At 43.1% G+C, this 18,983-nt stretch overlaps 1 protein-coding gene across 1 annotated transcript in view; it reads right to left on the minus strand.

Annotated features, from left to right (window-relative positions):
- LOC124551246 overlaps positions 1–18,257 on the minus strand; it is a 35,190-nt gene extending 16,933 nt beyond the window's left edge. Inside the window, exons 1-2 of the mRNA XM_047126240.1 lie at positions 18,192–18,257; positions 7,611–7,730 (exon numbers count right to left, since the gene is read on the minus strand). Coding sequence (XP_046982196.1) covers positions 7,611–7,685 — 75 coding nt within the window. The 5' untranslated portion in view covers positions 7,686–7,730; positions 18,192–18,257. The remainder of the gene's footprint in view (positions 1–7,610; positions 7,731–18,191) is intronic.
- Positions 18,258–18,983: the final 726 nt, after the last annotated feature.

Raw genomic sequence — 18,983 nt, forward strand, 5'->3', positions numbered from 1 at the left:
TAGTCCACCCTGTGATGTCGGCGAAGCATAGTGGCACATGGTTACACGTTTGCACTTCGTATGACGGCTCCGCGCTGACTGAACGTTGCCTAACACTGACCCGTCCGGTCGACACAAAAGAGGGCGCTGTTGAACCTCCGTGCATGCCACCGCTGTATCACTTAAATCACTTGCTGCGGTTCCGCTGTTGTACACGTCCTCTCATTGTGGCGTGTTGCAGACCATTTCTTCTGAGTGTTTCACTTTTTACAAACAGTAGAGTACAGGGTTATTACAAATGATTGAAGCGATTTCACAGCTCTACAATAACATTATTATTTGAGATATTTTCACAATGCTTTGCACACACATACAAAAACTCAAAAAGTTTTTTTAGGCATTCATAAATGTTCGATATGTGCCCCTTTAGTGGTTCGGCAGACATCAAGCCGATAATCAAGTTCCTCCCACACTCGGCGTAGCATGTCCCCATCAATGAGTTCGAAAGCATCGTTGATGCGAGCTCGCAGTTCTGGCCGTTTCTTGGTAGAGGAGGTTTAAACACTGAATCTTTCGCATAACCCCACAGAAAGAAATCGCATGGGGTTAGGTCGGGAGAGCGTGGAGGCCATGACATGAATTGCTGATCATGATCTCCACCGCGCCGAAAATTCAAAGCGTTTGACTTTGTCTTCGGGTGTCAGGGCTTGTAACAATTGTAAACGGTAAGGCTTTTGCTTTAGCCTTTTCCGTAAGATTTTCCAAACCGTAGGCTGTGGTACGTTTAGCTCCCTGCTTGCTTTATTCGTCGACTTCCGCGGGCTACGCGTGAAACTTGCCCGCACGCGTTCAACCGTTTCTTCGCTCACTGCAGGCCGACCCGTTGATTTCCCCTTACAGAGGCATCCAGAAGCTTTAAACTGCGCATACCATCGCCGAATGGAGTTAGCAGTTGGTGGATCTTTGTTGAACTTCGTCCTGAAGTGTCGTTGCGCTGTTATGACTGACTGATGTCAGTGCATTTCAAGCACGACATACGCTTCCTCTGCTCCTGTCGCCATTTTGACTCACTGCGCACTCGAGCGCTCTGGCGGCAGAAACCTGAAGTGCGGCTTCAGACGAACAAAACTTTATGAGTTTTTCTATGTATCTGTAGTGTGTCGTGACCATATGTCAATGAATGGAGCTACAGTGAATTTATGAAATCGCTTCAATCATTTGTAATAGCCCTGTATATTTCACTCCAACTAACAGCCTGGCTTGTTGTTCAGTATCTTGAAGGTCTGATGCAGAAAAGTTAGGATGCTTTCTGATACTATAAATGGGTGCACACTCACCTTGTAGATTCAGCACTTTGCCTTTGGGCATGTTTAGTAAAACAAATGAAGGACAAGACAAACTCGTGGCCAAAAGATTAGTTTCCAGCTGTATGAAAAACCATCATGCTCAGCAAATAATGAGAACTGAATGATGATGACGACGACGACGACGACGACGATGATGATGATGATGATGATGATGATGATGAGGATAACGACGTGGTGTGGGTGCCCAACAGCAAGGTCCTTAGCTGCCCATATTACATTTCAATAAGATGAGTGTGGATAAAGGGGCAAAATTAATCAAATGGAGACTGGAAATAAAAACGTAAAACCACTTAAAGACTTACGCGCAAACACACACACACACACACACACACACACACACAAACAAACAACTGGCTCATCCCTGGAATATAACACTTTAGGCCAGAGTCCAGACACGTCACGAAATTTTAGAAGCTGCCAACATGTCAACATCCATTAAGATCAATAAGGAATACATCCAGCCTATCCAGAAATGATAACCATAATATGACATTGAGCACGTTGAGACCTGATTCATAAACTAGCAGCTGATGCGACTGTTGACATCATAACGTAGATATCAATATAGTCGTCACAGACTGAAGTACATAACCAGTTGATGTACATTTGCAACCAAGCAATAGGATTACACAGAATTTAAATTAGCATTCCTTGGACTACCTTTACCTTTCATTGCGGTGACGTCCGAAGTCATACAGCCGCGCGGGATTAGCCGAGCGGTCTTAGGCGCTGCAGTCATGGACTGTGCGGCTGGTCCCGGCGGAGCTTCGAGTCGTCCCTCGGGCATGGGTGTTTGTGTTTGTCTTTTGGATAATTTAGGTTAAGTAGTGTGTAAGCTTAGGGACTGATGACCTTAGCAGTTAAGTCCCATAAGATTTCACACACATTTGAATATTTTTTTGAATTCATACATTTGTCTAGGTAAATTCTGAGAAAAAAAATAGGAGTAAGCTATAGGTAGGGACGGGTGATACACAATATGTGCAAGAGCCAAGATTTAATAATAAGAGTGGACGACCAAGAATAAAGTGCTCGGATTAGAAAGTCTGTCACCCCTACTGTTCAGTCTGTACATCGAAGAAGCAATGATGGAAATAAATGTTCACGAATAGAATTAAAATTCAAGGCGAAAGGATATCAATGATACGATTCGCTGATGAAATTGCTATTTGAAAGTGAAGAATAATTACATGATCTGCTGAATGCAAAGGACAGTCTAATGAGTACAGAATATGGATTGAGACTAAATCTAAGAAAGACGAAAGTAATGAGAAGTAGCACAAACGAGAACAGCGAGGAACTTGAACTGATGATCACGAAGTACACAAAGTTAAGGAACTCTGCTACGTAGGCAGTAAAATAACCAAACACGGTCGGAGCAAGGGCCGGCCGTTGTGGCCGAGCGGTTCTAGGCGCTTCAGTCCGGAACCGCGCTGCTGCTACGGTCGCAGGCTCGAACCCTGCCTTGGGCATGGATGTGTGTGATGTCCTTAGGTTCGTTAGGTTTAAGTAGTTCTAAGTCTACAGGACTGATGATCTCAGATGTCAAGTCTCATAGTGCTCAGAGCCATTTGAACCATTTTTGAACGGAGTAAGGAGGACATCAAAAGCAGACTAGAAATGTTAAAAAGAGCATTCCTGGACAAAAGAAGTGTACTAGCATCAAATATAGGCCTCAATCAGAGGAAGAAATTTCTGAGAATGTACGTCTGGAGTACAGCATTGTGTGGTAGTGAAACATGGACTGTGGGACAACCGTAACAGAAGAGAATAGAGCTATTTGAGATGCGGTGCTACAGACGAATGTTGGAAATTAGGTGGACTGATTAGGTAAAGTATGAGGAGGTTCTGCGCAGAATCGGAGAGGAAAGGAATATGTGAAAAACACTGATAAGGAGAAGGGACAGGACGATAGTACGCCTGTTAAGACATGAGGGAATGACTTCTATGGTACTAGAGAGACCTGCAGAGGGCAAATACTGTAGAGGAAGACAGAAATTGGAATACATCCAGCAAATAAATCAGGACGTAGGTTGCAAGTGCTACTCTGAGATGAAGAGGGTGGCATAGGAGAGGAATTCGTGGCGGGCCGCATCGAACCAGTCAGAAGACTGATGACCCTGAAAGGTATGTGTTGAGATTCGATCAGGATCGAGCCAGTGAAAAATGTCGATAGTTCCCAACCGCAAGGTTGGACGAGTAGTACATCTTCGAGTAGTAAGATCTTTGACAGCTAACAGAGCTAGGTACACGCGGTAAAAGTTTGAGTAGTGGTGAGGAGATGCGCAGAGACAGCAGACGTGTTTCGAGTCGGAGCTAGATGCCTGCAGGAGGCAGCCGGGTCGTGACAGCATCAAAATAAGAATTGGCGCTACGCACATAGTAAGCTATATATTGAGCGAAACTCGGCAAATACCTGGGGAAACTAGAAAGAATAATTAATAAAATAGGTTTTCTTTGGTTAAATAAAATCTAAAAGCTAGTCAGAAATCCCATTGTTGATGCAATAAGCGTTTTGCGAAACTTTCTCGTACATCCATGCTATAGAAGCTTTTTTTTTAGGTTTTCACATGTGCCTTAAAAGATTGAACAATAAATATTTTTTAGATAAAATTAGAGTTTCATCTCACACCTTATGTCGTTCTCTGAATCCTGTGCTTGCATTGAATCAAAAGGTACATTAAAGTAAAGTTCCCATGAGTAAAGCTACTAATTTCATTTATCAGAGTAAAATAATCAATATGCCATTGCACAGTTGGCAAATTATTAAGATCAGGACAGAATTTTTATTAAGTAACAAACAGGGCCAAAATGAGTAAAGTTATTTAGAATTACAATTTTATGCCATTGCACTACGGCTGAGTTGAATATATGTTTTATTATCGGCTAAACGGGAAGCAGTGCACGAGCTAAGTCCACAGACGCAGGTTGGTGACTTTCATTTATTTCTTCCACTAAACTTTCATGCAGTCAGATGTGTATTTTGAGTATTAATTTTCCAACAATATTTTCATGCAGTCAGATAAAGTTCAGTTCAGTTAAATACGCAGTCAGATGCAAGTTTTATTAAAAACTAAAGCAGTCACATGCAGTTCAGTCTAGTTTAAATAGAGAATTTTTATTAACAACAAGAAAGGTAACGTATATCATTGGTTAATATTGCAAGATCACAGGTTAATGTACGCGAGATAAGGCATTGCTAATGTAAATGACACCAATGAGGTCAGAGGCGGCGGTGGTTTGAGGTCTGCGGAATGGACACTTTAGGCCGTCTAGCTCAGAGCTGTCCTTCAAGTAACCGATTAGTAATGGTTCGTTGTGTCACTGTGGTGCCAACTACTGCTGAAATTGCTGCTGCAGATGCAGGACGATGCGCCAGAGCCATACGTAAAACACGACGGTTTTCCCTCTCGGTAGCGTCACGTGCCCGTCTGCAGCCCGGGCTTCTTGCGACCGTATGTTCCCGTGACCACCGCTGGCAGAAATCATGTGCAGTGGCTACATTCCTGCCATGTCTTTATGCAGTATCGTAGAAGGAACATCCAACTTCTCGCAGACCTATTAAACGTCCTCAGTTAAACTCAGTGAAGTGTCTCTGTCGTCCTAAGGGCAGTCTAGTTAACATCAACTCACCACGTCCAGTCTCAAAGGTAACTAACGATCACGACAGTTACAAGTTGTATTTAAAGCAAACCTTATTTGCATCCTCATAGTGGCTCTATTAGCGCCAGTCTTGTGCGACTCGCTTGATATTTGAATAGACATCATCTTTCAGATTCTAACAACCCTACCACAACAAAGGTCAAAAATTAATTATGATTGTAGTGTTGCTCACGCTGCTAAATATTGCATTTTCGGGCAACAACAAAGTTATTATGTGGCAGGTGTCATTAGAGCATAGTTAATAAAGTCATTTCTTGAAATAATGGATAAACTAGGCACTCATCTTTTCGTGTTTCCCACGCTGGTCTTGTTGTGAACTCATGGCTCAATCCTAGAAAATCTAGGTGGTGATGATTCCAAGCTCGGATGCAAAGAGGCCTACGTGTTATTCTGAGATATTCAAAAGTTTTATAGATGTGTTTCATAAACCATTCTTGAAGATTAAACTTTTGCAAGTTAAGATAATGGTGATGTAAAAAAGTAATCAGCACTCCGAATTTAAGTTACACTTCTTTTTTATTACTTCTGTTGCAACATCACATCACAATATAAAACATACTTGAAAATATCTTCCTCACTGTTAAAGTTCACATTTCATAAACTGAATACAATTTGCGTCTTTTCAACACGACGACCAAGACTTGACTCTCTAATAACCGCTTACGCGCCCAAAAATCAGAGTTACAAGTACGTCAAAGATCATAGTGACAAAAGAAAGAATACACGTAAGAATAATATCATTGCAACATAAACATATCGATGTATCAAAGTACCTCTACATTAATGAAATCAACTCTGAATGTTGTCACAGAAATATGTTAACTATTTTACAGAAACACAGTACAATACTGTTGGTATCGAGAGGTTGAGGTGAGGTGCCGCAATGGTTACGTAATTCAAGTACCATTACAAGATGTAGGAACACACTGCCGGCCGAGGTAGCCGAGCGGTTCTAGGCGCTACAGTCTGGAACCGCGCGACCGCTACAGTTGCAGGTTCGAATCCTGCCTCGGGCATGGATGTGTGTAATGTCCTTAGATTAGTTAGGTTTAAGTAGTTCTAAGTTCTAGGGGACAGATGACCTTAGAAGTTAAGTCCCATAGTGCTCAGAGCCATTTGAACCATTTTTTTTTTTAGGAACACACGCACTAAATTTCGTTTTGTCGCACGACTCCTTCTTGGTGCTCACATTTTTTCCGTCAGTGTACATGATACTTAATGTGGGTTTGGCGCAGTTACTTGCGTGTCTACCACGATCAATCACGAAACTGATTTAAGTTTACTTGTCTATGATAGTGCCTCCCTGCTGCAGCATTTTTAGATAGCTATGGCAGAACTGGTTGCGCGTGAAATCTGGCAACAACGCTTCCAGTTATCAGGGATCTTCTATCGCAATATGGAGTGGAGGTAGGATCCAAACATCTATAAAAAATAAAAATTAAACAGCGCTTGCCTCACAAAACAGAATGCATTACAGTTTTAAGCTGTCTGTCTCTGGCAGACACAGTTCGCAGGCAACATAAACTTTCTGTCTGGATGTAAGAAGAACTTGACACAACAGGGGAGAATAGAACATAAGGGTAAACTAAGCAAAGAAGAAGGTGATGGGCAGAATGTTGAAGACTGAGTTTATTAACAGCAAATAGGGCCTGGCAGGATGGTGGAAGAAGCACACAATTCTCTTTTCCAATCTGGCATGGAAGATTAGACAGGATGGTCGAAACAAGAAAGATAGCCCTCTAGAAACCAGATATTGATATGGAACTGACAAATTAGTTCCCTGACGTACACATCTGGAATGTGGGACTGTGCAGAAGTAAAACATGAACTATTCTAAATATGAAGAAGAAAAAGAAGTAGAGGAAGAAAGAGCAGGAGGAGGAAGGAGAAGAAACTGCAAGTGGTTGAAATGAAGTACTTTGGGTGGTAGTGATGGTTAGTGTTTAACGTCCCGTCGACAACGAGGTCATTAGAGACGGAGCTCATGCTCGGGTTAGGGAAGGATTGGGAAGGAAATCGGCCGTGCCCTTTCAAAGGAACTATCCCGGCATTTGCCTGAAGCGATTTAGGGAAATCACGGAAAACCTAAATCAGGATGGCTGGAGACGGGATTGAACCGTCGTCCTTCCGAATGCGATTCTAGTGTGCTGACCACTGCGCCACCTCGCTCGGTGAAGTACTTTGGGATTATGTTAAAAATCCGATGGGCAGATAAGGTTCAACATAAACAAGAACGTTCTGAAAAAAATATGTGGGGAAATAAGTCTATGGAAAGTCCTAAGCAGGAAAATGTACAGAGTAGCGTGAAACTTGTTATGGCATCCCTGGTGCTGGGAGTAGTAGTAGAGAAAAACATAGGTGTTCAGATAAAGGCTAGACTATGCAAAACAGATTACATGGTATGCTGGGTGTAGTAGTTAATACAAGACTGAAAAGGATGGAACAGCGTGAAACAAGTAGAAAGACTGATGGCTTGAAAAAAGAGTATAAGAGGAAATTGCAAGGATAGATCACTAGAAACTACAGCTGAAGTTGTTTATGCAATGAGGATGCAGTACTCTAATTCTGCCGTATCATGTGTATTTTTTCTCGTGTACTCACCACAAAGAAGATGGCAATGATGATGGCCCCAGCCCTGAGGGAGCATCCGCAGCAACACTGCTTTAGAACTACCATGTCTGCAACACCGGTTTTCTGACTTGGAAGTTGCTGTGGATTCCTCTGTAACAACAGTATGATGGTCACATTTCATATAGGCGCTTGAACGCATTCTGAAGTTAATAGCCAAATTGTTTAGTGTGACGTGATTGGCGACACTAATTACACTGCATATCCTCAGCGGAGGAGAACTGCCTGAATTGTACCACTTGAGATTTTACTTATTATATCCTAAACAATAAGTTACAAAATTATTCAAACAATACCATCCCCAACTATAAGATGTCGTTCTTGGTATCTGATTTAAATAACTGCAAATCTGAGAAAAATGAACATATTCCATTCAGTTTTTAAAAAAATGTGCAAGCGGTATAAAATAGGAACCAGGTTTCCTTAATTCGTATCAGTGGATACATAAACTGAACCACTCACAACGGACGACATACAATATAACCATTTAGGTAAGCCTAGATGAGTGCGAACAATTTCAAATAAAATATTACAGTTTTTCTTTATTTTATATTAAAGCGTAAAGGTGTAATGCCAGAAATGTATAAGAATCCATCTTGAATTAGATGCGTGAGGACTTCCAATAACGGCCAAGCGTATTGTGGTTGATGATGTAAAGTTAGGATCATTGGTTGACAAAAAACTCATGCCTAGACAATCGTAATTCTGAAATAGCGGTCATAGTATTTTAGAGTTAATGCATTCCGTTCAGAATTGCACGGAATGCTCTGCGAACGTGTGTAACAGCACGGAGTTGTAGATCTACATCTAACAAAATAAGCTCGTTGAATTGCTACCGAAATCCATTTCCCTCAGAGTCTGTGATATTTCTTGGATAGACACATTTTGCCTGCCATTCCTTCTTCTGCATTCAAAGTATGTCGCAGTCCGTTTCTTTCTGCACCGTAGGAATCTAGTTATCTTGCATTTTACGTGCATTATGACAGCCAATACAATTCTTTTGGGTGTTTGACCGCACTGCCAATGTGTAAAATTTTTCAACGTTTTGGACACTGTAGCAAATGGCAGAAACGTCAGAAAATTTTACACATAACGCGATCACGTAACGAGACGAATTTTATGGCTATACATTATCTTTTCATATGTACGAGGGTGAGTCAAATGGAAACCTTAAATTTGTAATAGCAACTCGAAATTTCGCGCTGTAAATTGATAAGCGTGCTACAAACAGCGTGCAGAATGGCCTGTAGGTGGCAGCATAGTGCAGATGCACGCATACCGTCGCAGTATCAGTATAAAGATGGCCGCCCCACTTGAGACTGGCATCAGGGAAAAACAGCGTTCTGTTACTCGGTTTTTGCGTAGTACAGGTGTGAAATCTATTGAAATTCATCAGCGAATGAAGGTTCAGTACGGTGATGCATGTTTGTCACAGCAGCAAGTCTACGAGTGGAGTAGGAAGTTCGTAAATGGTGTGACTTCAATGGAAGATGCTCCTTGTCCAGGTCAGGCACAACGAGTTATGACTCTACAGAACATTGCGGCAGTTGAAGCCATAGTGAAGGAAAACCGCTGAGTGACACTGAATGACACTGCAGCATGTTAACAGATTAGTCATGGGTCAGCACACCACATTGTGCATGATGTGCTCCAGTTTCACAAAGTGTCTGCAAGATGGGTGCCACGGCAGCTGACTCCTGAAAAGAGAGAACGACGTGTTGATGCTTGTGAAGAACTTCTTCGGCGCTTTGAACGAGAAGGTGGTTTCCTTGCAAGAATCGTTACTGGGGACGAAACCTGGGTTCACTTCGTTCTGAGTGTCTTCCTCATCCACCATACTCACCAGACCTTGCCCGAAATGATTTCCATATGTTGGACCACTCAAAGATGCAATGGGAGGAAAGAAGTTCCGTTCTGATGAAGAGGTACGTCACGCAGTGGATGAGTGGTTGCGCATACTACCAAAAGAATTTTTTCTAAAGGAATTTATGCACTTTGTAAGCGCTGGAGGACTTGCATTGCGCGTGGGGGGAATTATGTTGAAAAGTGATACCGCTTTGTGCCACTTCTGCACAATAAAAAATATTTTAAAAAATATTTAAGGTTTGCATTTGACTCACCCTCGTAAGAATAGACTCTAACCGTCATTAATTTAGTTGGAAATTGCTTATCTGCAGCTAAAAAAGTTACATATCCATTTCAATTTATTATTGTTATTATCAGCACTCCTCTTAAAATTGTTGGGTTGTATGCACGTTTCGTATGTGTGTATATCCATTTAATGCCCGCCTCTGTAGCTGAAAGGTCAGTGCGGATGACTCCCATATATTTACCCGGGTCAGTTTCCCAGTTTTGGGAGGAATTTTTCCTTGGTCGGAGGACTGCTATGGGAGCCCCCGACCGATTACTAGCGCTTCCATGGTCAAGAAATCCGACGACTATCGGAAGAGCTGACCATGTGCCTTTCCACACCGCATACAATGACACCATAGGCAGAAGAAGACACGGCGGTCGGTCGGTCGCGATTGACACGTCTAAGATCAGAACACGGAAAGTTACCTTTATTTTAAATTAATGTATGAAGACAGTAACTTGTTCTCGAAAGAACAGTTACTGTTGATGACCGTTCAGCTTTTCCATGGAATAAATGATGACTAACTGACAACCTCAGCTGCCGACAGGCGTTGTTGATATACCTCGATGTGGACCGCTGAAAATGTGTGCCCCGACCGGGACTCGAACCCGGGATCTCCTGCTTACATGGCAGACGCTCTATCCATCTGAGTCACCGAGGACAAAGATGAATAGCTCGACTGCAGGGACTTATCTCTTGCACGCTTCCCGTGAGACTCACATTCCCAACGTTCCACGATTCTACATATGTATTGTACCTTATAGACATTTGCCCACCCACTCATTACTCGCACACGCTTTGGCGATTCCCGTAAGAGTTTGGGCAACCTGTGCGCACAGACGAAGGTCAATGGCTGGGTAGCCTTTAACTATATATATGAAGACAGTTAGTCATCATTTATTAAATTAATGTGATTCATGATCCGCATTTAGATATCCTTATAAAGCTAAATACTGTGCATCTATGCTCCTTGTTACCATACTATAATGCAAAATAATTATTTAATTCACCGTATCAGCACTGGCGAGCTAGGCAAGCACTTAGATGGGTGTCCGACCGGACCTGCCTAGAGGTTTTGGCAAGCGGAGTGCACTCAGCCCTTGTGAGGCAAACTGAGGAGCTACTTAATTGAGAAATAGCGGCTTCGGTTTCGTAAACTGCCATACGTCCGGGAGACCGGCGTGCTGACCACATGACCCTCCATATCCGCATCCAGCGACGCCTCTGGGCTGAGTATGACACGGCGGCCGGTCGGTACCGTTGTGCCTTCCTGTTCACGCGCAGTTAAGTTCTGTACACTAACGAAATTTTATAGTCGTCGTCATCTCTTTAATATTTCGAACCAACTAATCGCAGCTAATACAAAATGGCAGCTGTCTGAAAAGTAAGTTTGTTTCCTCTATTAGGTTGGTGCATAAGTTCGTAACACTTTTGTTTTGCATGTTGGTATTTGTATTGCTATGGATTTATCTGTCGACCGTTATTTTTTATTTATCGTTCAGTGTTATTTGAGTTTACATATTGTCATTTTGTCATTTGGAGGTAGTGAGTGGAGCTGTGGAAGCTAGAATGAGAGTGCCGAGTGGAGAAATCGGAACATTTCCGACATATTCTACTGTTTGAGTTCAATAGAGGAGTGACTGCAGCGAAGACAGCCAGAAACATTTGCGTCATGTATGAGGATAATGCCATTGGACATAGCACCGCAAGAAAATGGTTTCCTTGTTTTAAGCAGGACCGTTTAGACATTAGTGCCTCTTCACGTTCGGAAAGACCTTCCGGGTTCGATAAACGCCTTAACCCACTATAATACAAGTCAGTCTACTCGACAACTGGTAGAGGTGATAAACTGTAATCATTCCAAAAATGGTTCAGATGGCTCTGAGCACTATGGGACTTCTGAGGTCATCAGTCCTCTAGAACTTAGAACTACTTAAACTTATCTAACCTAAGGACATCACACACACCCATTCCCGAGGCAGGATTCGAACCTGCGACTGTAGCGGTAGCGCGGTTCCAGACTGAAGCGTCTAGAACCGCTCGGCCATATCGGCCGGCGTGATCGTTCCACCATCGCACGACATTTGCATGGAATGGGGAAGATTCAAAACTCGGATGTATGCTCTAAGCCAAAATAAAAACAAAAAAAAAACAAAAAAAAAATGATCAGGTGGTCACATAAGCATCTCGGATGGCTCGTCATCAATTCACTCGTGAAAAACACCAACCGTTCCTATCCCGTATCGTGTGTTGGCGATAAACGACGTCTTCGTGCTAACATAAGGAAAATAAACGGATGGTTGAGCCCAAACAATGCAGCGACTCCCCATTCAAGGACCTGTGCGCATCCACAATGTATTGTATCTGGTGGAACAGCGGCGGGGTGTGATTGCTTTCCCGTGATGTAACCATCACTGCCGACATTCGTTGTGCGACCCCTATTTCCCGTGGGCCCTGGTCGTTTCATAATGACATCACGTAGAAAGAAAGTAAAATGGGTGTAACTTGAACAGAGCTGGAAGGGATGCCAAACACTCGAACAGTATTCAAGAAGGGGTCGCACTATCGTTCTATACGCCGTCTGCTTTTTGGATGAGTTACATTTCCCCAACTAAAACAAAGCATTTTCCTCCAGTGCCACCAGCCGGACGTGATCATTCCATTTCTCATCGCTTTGCGACTTACGCCAAGATATGTAACTGACGTGGTTGTGCCAAACAGCACACTTCTAATGTTGTACCCGAACATTACGGGTTTGCTTTTCCTATTCATACGCATTAACTTACATTTTTCTACTGTCAGAGCAAGCTGCCATTCATCACACCAACTAGGTATTTTGTCTAAATCATTTTGTATCCTCCTACAATCACCCAACGACGACACCGTCCCGTACTCCGTAGCATCATCAGCAAACAGTCGCGGACTGCAACTCAGCCTGTCATTTTTACATACAGAGAACAAAAGCAGTACTGTCACACTTCCCTGGGGCACTCCTGACGATACACTCGTCTCTGATGAACACTCACCGTCGAGGACAACGTATTGGGTTCTATTTCTTAAGAAGTCTTGGAGCCACTCGCATAACTGGGAAACTAACATGGTTAGCAGACTGCAATGGGGCACTGTGTCGATCGATCACCGGAAATCTAGGAATCTACCTGTTGCCCTCCATCAATTATTTGTACAATATCATGTGAGAGAGTGGCCAATTGAGTTTCGCAGCCGGCCGGAGTGGCCGTGCGGTTCTAGGCGCTACAGTCTGGAGCCGGGCGACCGCTACGGTCGCAGGTTCGAATCCTGCCTCGGGGATGGATGTGTGTGATGTCCTTAGGTTAGTTAGGTTTAATTAATTCTAAGTTCTAGGCGACTGATGACCTCAGAAGTTAAGTCGCATAGTGCTCAGAGCCATTTGAACTATTTTTTTTTTTTTTTAGTTTCGCACGAGTGATGCTTTCTACATCCGTGATGATTTGTGGACCGAAGCTCTTCTCTCTCTAGAAGATTTATTATATTCGAAATCAAAATGTGTTCAAGAATTCTGCAGGAAACCGGTGCAAAGGATTACGCTTGTCAGTTCCTATACCCTTCTTACTCCTACATACAGGAGTGGCCTGTGTTTTTTTTTCCAGGCGCTTGGGGCTTTTCGCTGAGGACGAGATTCACGATAAATGCAAGCTAGTACGATAGTTCAGGTATACATGCCGATGTGGCAAGGTGAAGATGAAGAGGTAGTGGAAGTATAGAGGATATTGAACGGGAAATGCAGTAAATAAAGAGAGATGAAAATGTAGTAGTCATGGGGAATTGGAAGGCTATTGTAGGAGAAGATAGAAGAAAATGTCGCGGCAAAAAACGGACTTGGGACTGAGAGACGAGAAAGACTGTGTTCTGTAATACGTTTCGGCTACTTATGGCGAATACTCGGTTCATGAGTCACACGAGGAAGAGGTGTACTTGAAAGAGAGGGGGCGATACGAGAAGCTTCCAGTTAGATTACATCATGATCAGACAGAGATTCTGAATCAGATTCTGGATTGTAAGGCGTATCCAGGAGCAGACGTAGACTCAGATCACAATGTAGTAGTGATGAAGAATAGGCTGAAGTGTAAGATATTAGACAGGAAGAAACAATACGAAAAGAAATGAGACACGAAGGTACTGAGGAATGAGGAGATACGTTTGAAGTTCTGTAAGAGTATAGATGCTGCAATACGGGATAGCTCACAAAGCAGTACAGTTGAAGAGGAATGGACATCTCTAAAAAGGGCAATGGCCAAAGTTGGGAAGAAGAACATTGATACAAAGAAGGTAACAGAGAAGAAACCATCCGTTTCAGAACAAATGCTTCAGTCGATCGATGAAAGAAAGAAGTACAAAAATGTTCAGGGAAATTCAGGAATACAGAAATACAAGTCCCTGAGGAATGAAATAAATAGGAAGTGCAGGGAAACTAAGACGAAATGACAACACGGAAAATGTGAAGAAATCGGAAAAGAAATGATTATCGGAAGGACTGACTCAGCATACAGGAAAGTGAAATTAAAAGCAAGGGTGACATCATTAAGAGTGCATCGGGAATTTCACTGTTAAATACAGAAGAGACAGCGGGTTGGTGGAAAGAGCAGTGAAGATTTCTCTGGTATGATAGAAGAAGAAACAGTAGTCGATTTAGGACATGGCGAATTCAGTTTTAGAATCATAATTTAAAAAGTATTAGAAGACTTACGATCAAATAAGGCAGAAAACATAGCCGGCCGCGGTCGTCGAGCGGTTCTAGGCGCTTCAGTCCGGAACCGCGCTACTGCAACGGTTGCAGGTTCGAATCCTGCCTCGGGCATGGATGTGTATTATGTCCTTAGGTTAGTTAGGTTTAAGTAGTTCTAAGTTTTAGGGGACTGATGACCTCAGATGTTAAGTTCCATAGTGCTCAGAGCCATTTAAAAATTTTTGGTTAGCACACTGGACGCGCATTCGGGAGGACGACGGTTCAATCCCGCGTCCGGACATCCTGATTTAGGTTTTCCGTGATTTCCCTAAATCGCTCCAAGCAAATGCCGGGATGGTTCCTTTTAAAGGGCACGGCTGACTTCCTTCCCCGTCCTTCCCTAATCCGATGAGACCGATGACCTCGCAGTTTGGTCTCTTCCCCAAACAACCCAACCCAACCCATTTGAACGTTTTAAGACAGATAAGATAGATAACATTCCATCAGAATTTCTAAAATCATTGGGGAAGTGGCAACAAAACGGCTATTCACGTTGGTGTGTAGAATGTCTAAGTCTGGTGACATAACATCTCACTTTCTGAAAAATATCGTCCACACAGTTCCAAGACTACAGGAGGTGACAAGTGCGAGAATTATCGCATAATCAGTTTAACAGCTGATGCATCCAACTTGGTTAGTATACCGAAGAATGGAAAAGAAAATTGAGGACGTATTAGATGATCAGTTTGGCTTTAGGAAAGGTAAAGGCAGCAGAGAGGCTATTCTGACGTTGCGGTTGATAGTGGAAGCAAGACCAAAGAAAAATCAACACACGGTCATAGGATTTGTTCACCTACAAAAAGGGCTCGACAGTGTCAAATGCCGAAAGATGTTCGAAATTCTGATGAAAATATGGGTAAGGTGTAACGAGAGACGTTTAGCATACAACATGTACAAATGCTAAGAGGGAACAAAAAGAGTGTAAGGCCAAGAACAAAGGGCTCAGATTAAAAAGGGTGTCAGATAGGGATGTAACCTTTCGCCCCTACTGTTCAATATATACATAGAAAACGCAATGACGGAAATAAAAGAAGGGCTCAGCAGTGAATTAAAATTCGAGGTGGAAAGATATTAATGACACGATTCGCTGATGACATTGCTATCCGCAGTGAAATGAAGAAGAATTACATGATCTGCTGAATGGACTGGACAATCTAGTGAGTGCAGAATATGGATTGAGAGTAAATCGAAGAAAAACGAAAGTAATCAGAGATAGCAGAAATAAGAACAGCGAGAAACTTATCATCAGGATTGGTCACGTAGTAGATGAAGTTACAGAATTCTGCTACCTAGGCACCAAAATAACCAGTGACGGGTGGAGCAAGGAAGACATCAAAAGCAGACTAGCACTGGCAAAAAGGGAATTTCTGGCCAAGTGAAGTCTACTAGTATCGAACATAGGCTTTAATTTGAGGAAGAAAATTATGAGAATGTACGTTTGGAGCACAGAATTGTATGGTAGTGAAACACGGACTGTGGGAAAAATGGGAACAGAAAAGAATAGAAGCATTTGTGATGTGGTGCTACAGACGAATGTTGAAAACTGTGTGGGCTGATAAGGTAAGGAATGAGGAGGTCCTGCGCAGAATCGGAGAGGAAAGGAATATGTGGGAAACACTTAGAGCGAGAAGGGACAGGACGATAGTACATCTGTCAATATATCAGAGAATGACTATCATGATACTGAAAGGAGCTGTAGAGGGCAAAAACTGTAGAGGGAGACAGAGATTGGAATACATGGAGCAAATAATTGAGGACATAGGTTGCAAGTGCTACTCTGAGCTGAAGGGGTTGGCACAGGAGAGCAATTCGTGGTGGGAGTCAGAAGACTGATGACTCAAAACAAGGGATGGGGCAAATTCTCCAGAATACTCTCTATAAAGCCGAAAAGGGATTCCATCTAGCCGGCCGGACTGGCCGAGCGGTTCTAGGCGCTACCGTCAGGACCCGCGCGACCGCTACGGTCGCAGGTTCGAATCCTGCTTCGGGCATGGATGTGTGTGATGTTCTTTGGTTAGTTAGGTTTAAGTAGTTCTAAGTTCTAGGGGACTGATGACCTCAGAAGTTAAGTCCCATAGTGTTCAGAGCCATTTGAACCATTTGATTCCATCTAGTTAGCGACCTAGACCCAGCGACTGTTTCCAAATATTTCAGCTGCTACTCTACACCTGGGTTATCTACTTCCTTGCCATCCATGGAGGACTATATGCGACAGTCAGACGACTGTATGTCTGCGCGATTGTGTTGCGTGAATAATTTCCTAAACGCGAAATTTATAGCTTTAGCTTTCCTTTCGCCATCTTCTGTTGCGTCACCTATCTGTTCATCGAGTGACGGGATACAAACCTACGACCATCTTAGTTAAATTAAGTGTAACTAGAATTATCTCGGATTTCAGCGAGATCTTTCGGTAAGGTATGACGCTGGGAGTTGTTGTATACCTCGCGCACTGATCTTCTTACAGACTCACGAATTTCTACTAACTTTTGTCTGTTAACAATTGCGTGCTCTTTAAACGAGAGCGCAATAATCTCTATTTTCTCAGCATTTTCCGAGTGTGATTACTACTTTTCCTGCATTCTGTCATTCAGGTGCAGTTACCGTTGAACTAGGTACAACTGACCACGAAATGACTCTTGCTCCGTACTCAACATTTACCATTTGTGCTTGTGGGCGGTCTATTATTTGATTTAAATGGGCAGTTTTCATAAAGAAATTGTAAGAAATTATGATTTTTATAAACAAATGCTTTTCGGCTTACAAAATAGCCCAGAAGGCCGAAATGTTGCACAGCACTTATGTGCGGTTGCATCTCGCCTCCGATTCCTTACAGACTGCCGTAGACATGCAGTTATTGGTCTAGCGGCCAAGTACGAAATAATTCCTACACGTTAAATGTATTCGCAATTGCGAATATGAAGAGTTATCAGCTGTAGAATGGAATGACGACAATGAAAATTTGTGCCGGGCCGGGACACGAACCCGGATTTCCCGCTATATCACTAGCGGTGGCCTTACCATTTGGCTATCTGATCCACTTCCAGATGTCGTCAACCATGCATCTACAACCTGTACTCGTACATCTATTATGTATATTCCCGGACAGGTGAGACATTTAAAAAAAAATGGCTCTAAGCACTATGGGACTTAACATCTGAGGTCATCAGTCCTCTAGACTTAGACTACTTAAACCTAACTAACCTAAGAACATCAAACACATCCATGCCCGAGGCAGGATTCGAGCCTACGACCGTAGCAGCAGTGCGGTTCGGGACTGAAGCGCCTAGAACCGCTCGGCCACAGCGGCCGGCAAGATATTCGCTTGCCCAGTGTCGGCGGATAAATACAATTCGGCAGCACCTGTCTTATTACGAATGCAAGTCCAAAGGAACTTTGCATCGTAATTCAGAATAACACACGCACAGCAATATCTTATAATTCCTAAACATGTCTCAGAGACCATTATCGAGCAACACATCTGCACATGTCTACTAGCCACTGTGGAAACGTCACTGCGTATCGTGATAACACTCTGTGTGCCGAAGAAAACTAATTAGTCGAGTACATCGCAGAAGACTCTGCACTGAACCACCGACAGCCACATTAGAAACAGTGACTCGCGGAGACGAGTCGAACAGTTCTACGAGGAACGCACCTTGACGGTGCAGACGGACTCCTTGTAAATTCCAGCGTAGCCTCAAGGGTTTCTCTCTTCTTTCCCAACTGACTGCTCCATTTGTGCGACTCGAGCGTTTAAAAACGACTCAAGGAAGGAAACTGCGGCTTCGCTTCGATTGCGTCAGTTCGTAAACGAAATTTTAGGAAGCGCGTACTCGGTGGTGGGAGGAGATAAAATAGAGAAGGAAGCAGTGGATTAAGTAAATAAAAATTGAGGAACTAGTCGAAATCCCGGGATAGCTCAGGAGGCATCGAATAACGAAGGAGAAAACAGAAAAAAATCAGTAAGTGAAGCATCAAAATTCGAGCGTATATCAGAGAGACAAGCTTCTGATGCTTCGTGTAAGATTGACGATCAGACAGCGCGATCAGAACCGGGTTCAGACCTTATGGAAGGACCCCATTTCGCATCCACCAGGTTGGATTAAAGAAATACATCGAAATAATTCAAATTGAATGAAGGAAGGAAGGCCGTGTCTTTTCAAAGGAACCATTCCCGCAACATAAAGTTGCGATTCGGTAAGCAATGCGGGGGTGTGTTGCCAGGTTTGTTACCGGTACGTTCGATCCCCGAGCGAGTATTACGGAAATGATCCGTGAATTCAAATGGTTCAAATGCTCTGAGCACTATGGGACTTAACATCGATTGTCATCAGTCCCCTAGAACTTAGAACTACTTAAACCTAACTAACCTAAGGACAGCACCCAACACCCAGTCATCACGAGGCAGAGAAAATCCCTGCCCCCGCCGGGAATCGAACCCGGGAAC

Source organism: Schistocerca americana, chromosome 9 (genome assembly GCF_021461395.2).
Source record: "Schistocerca americana isolate TAMUIC-IGC-003095 chromosome 9, iqSchAmer2.1, whole genome shotgun sequence".
NCBI lineage: Eukaryota > Metazoa > Arthropoda > Insecta > Orthoptera > Acrididae > Schistocerca > Schistocerca americana.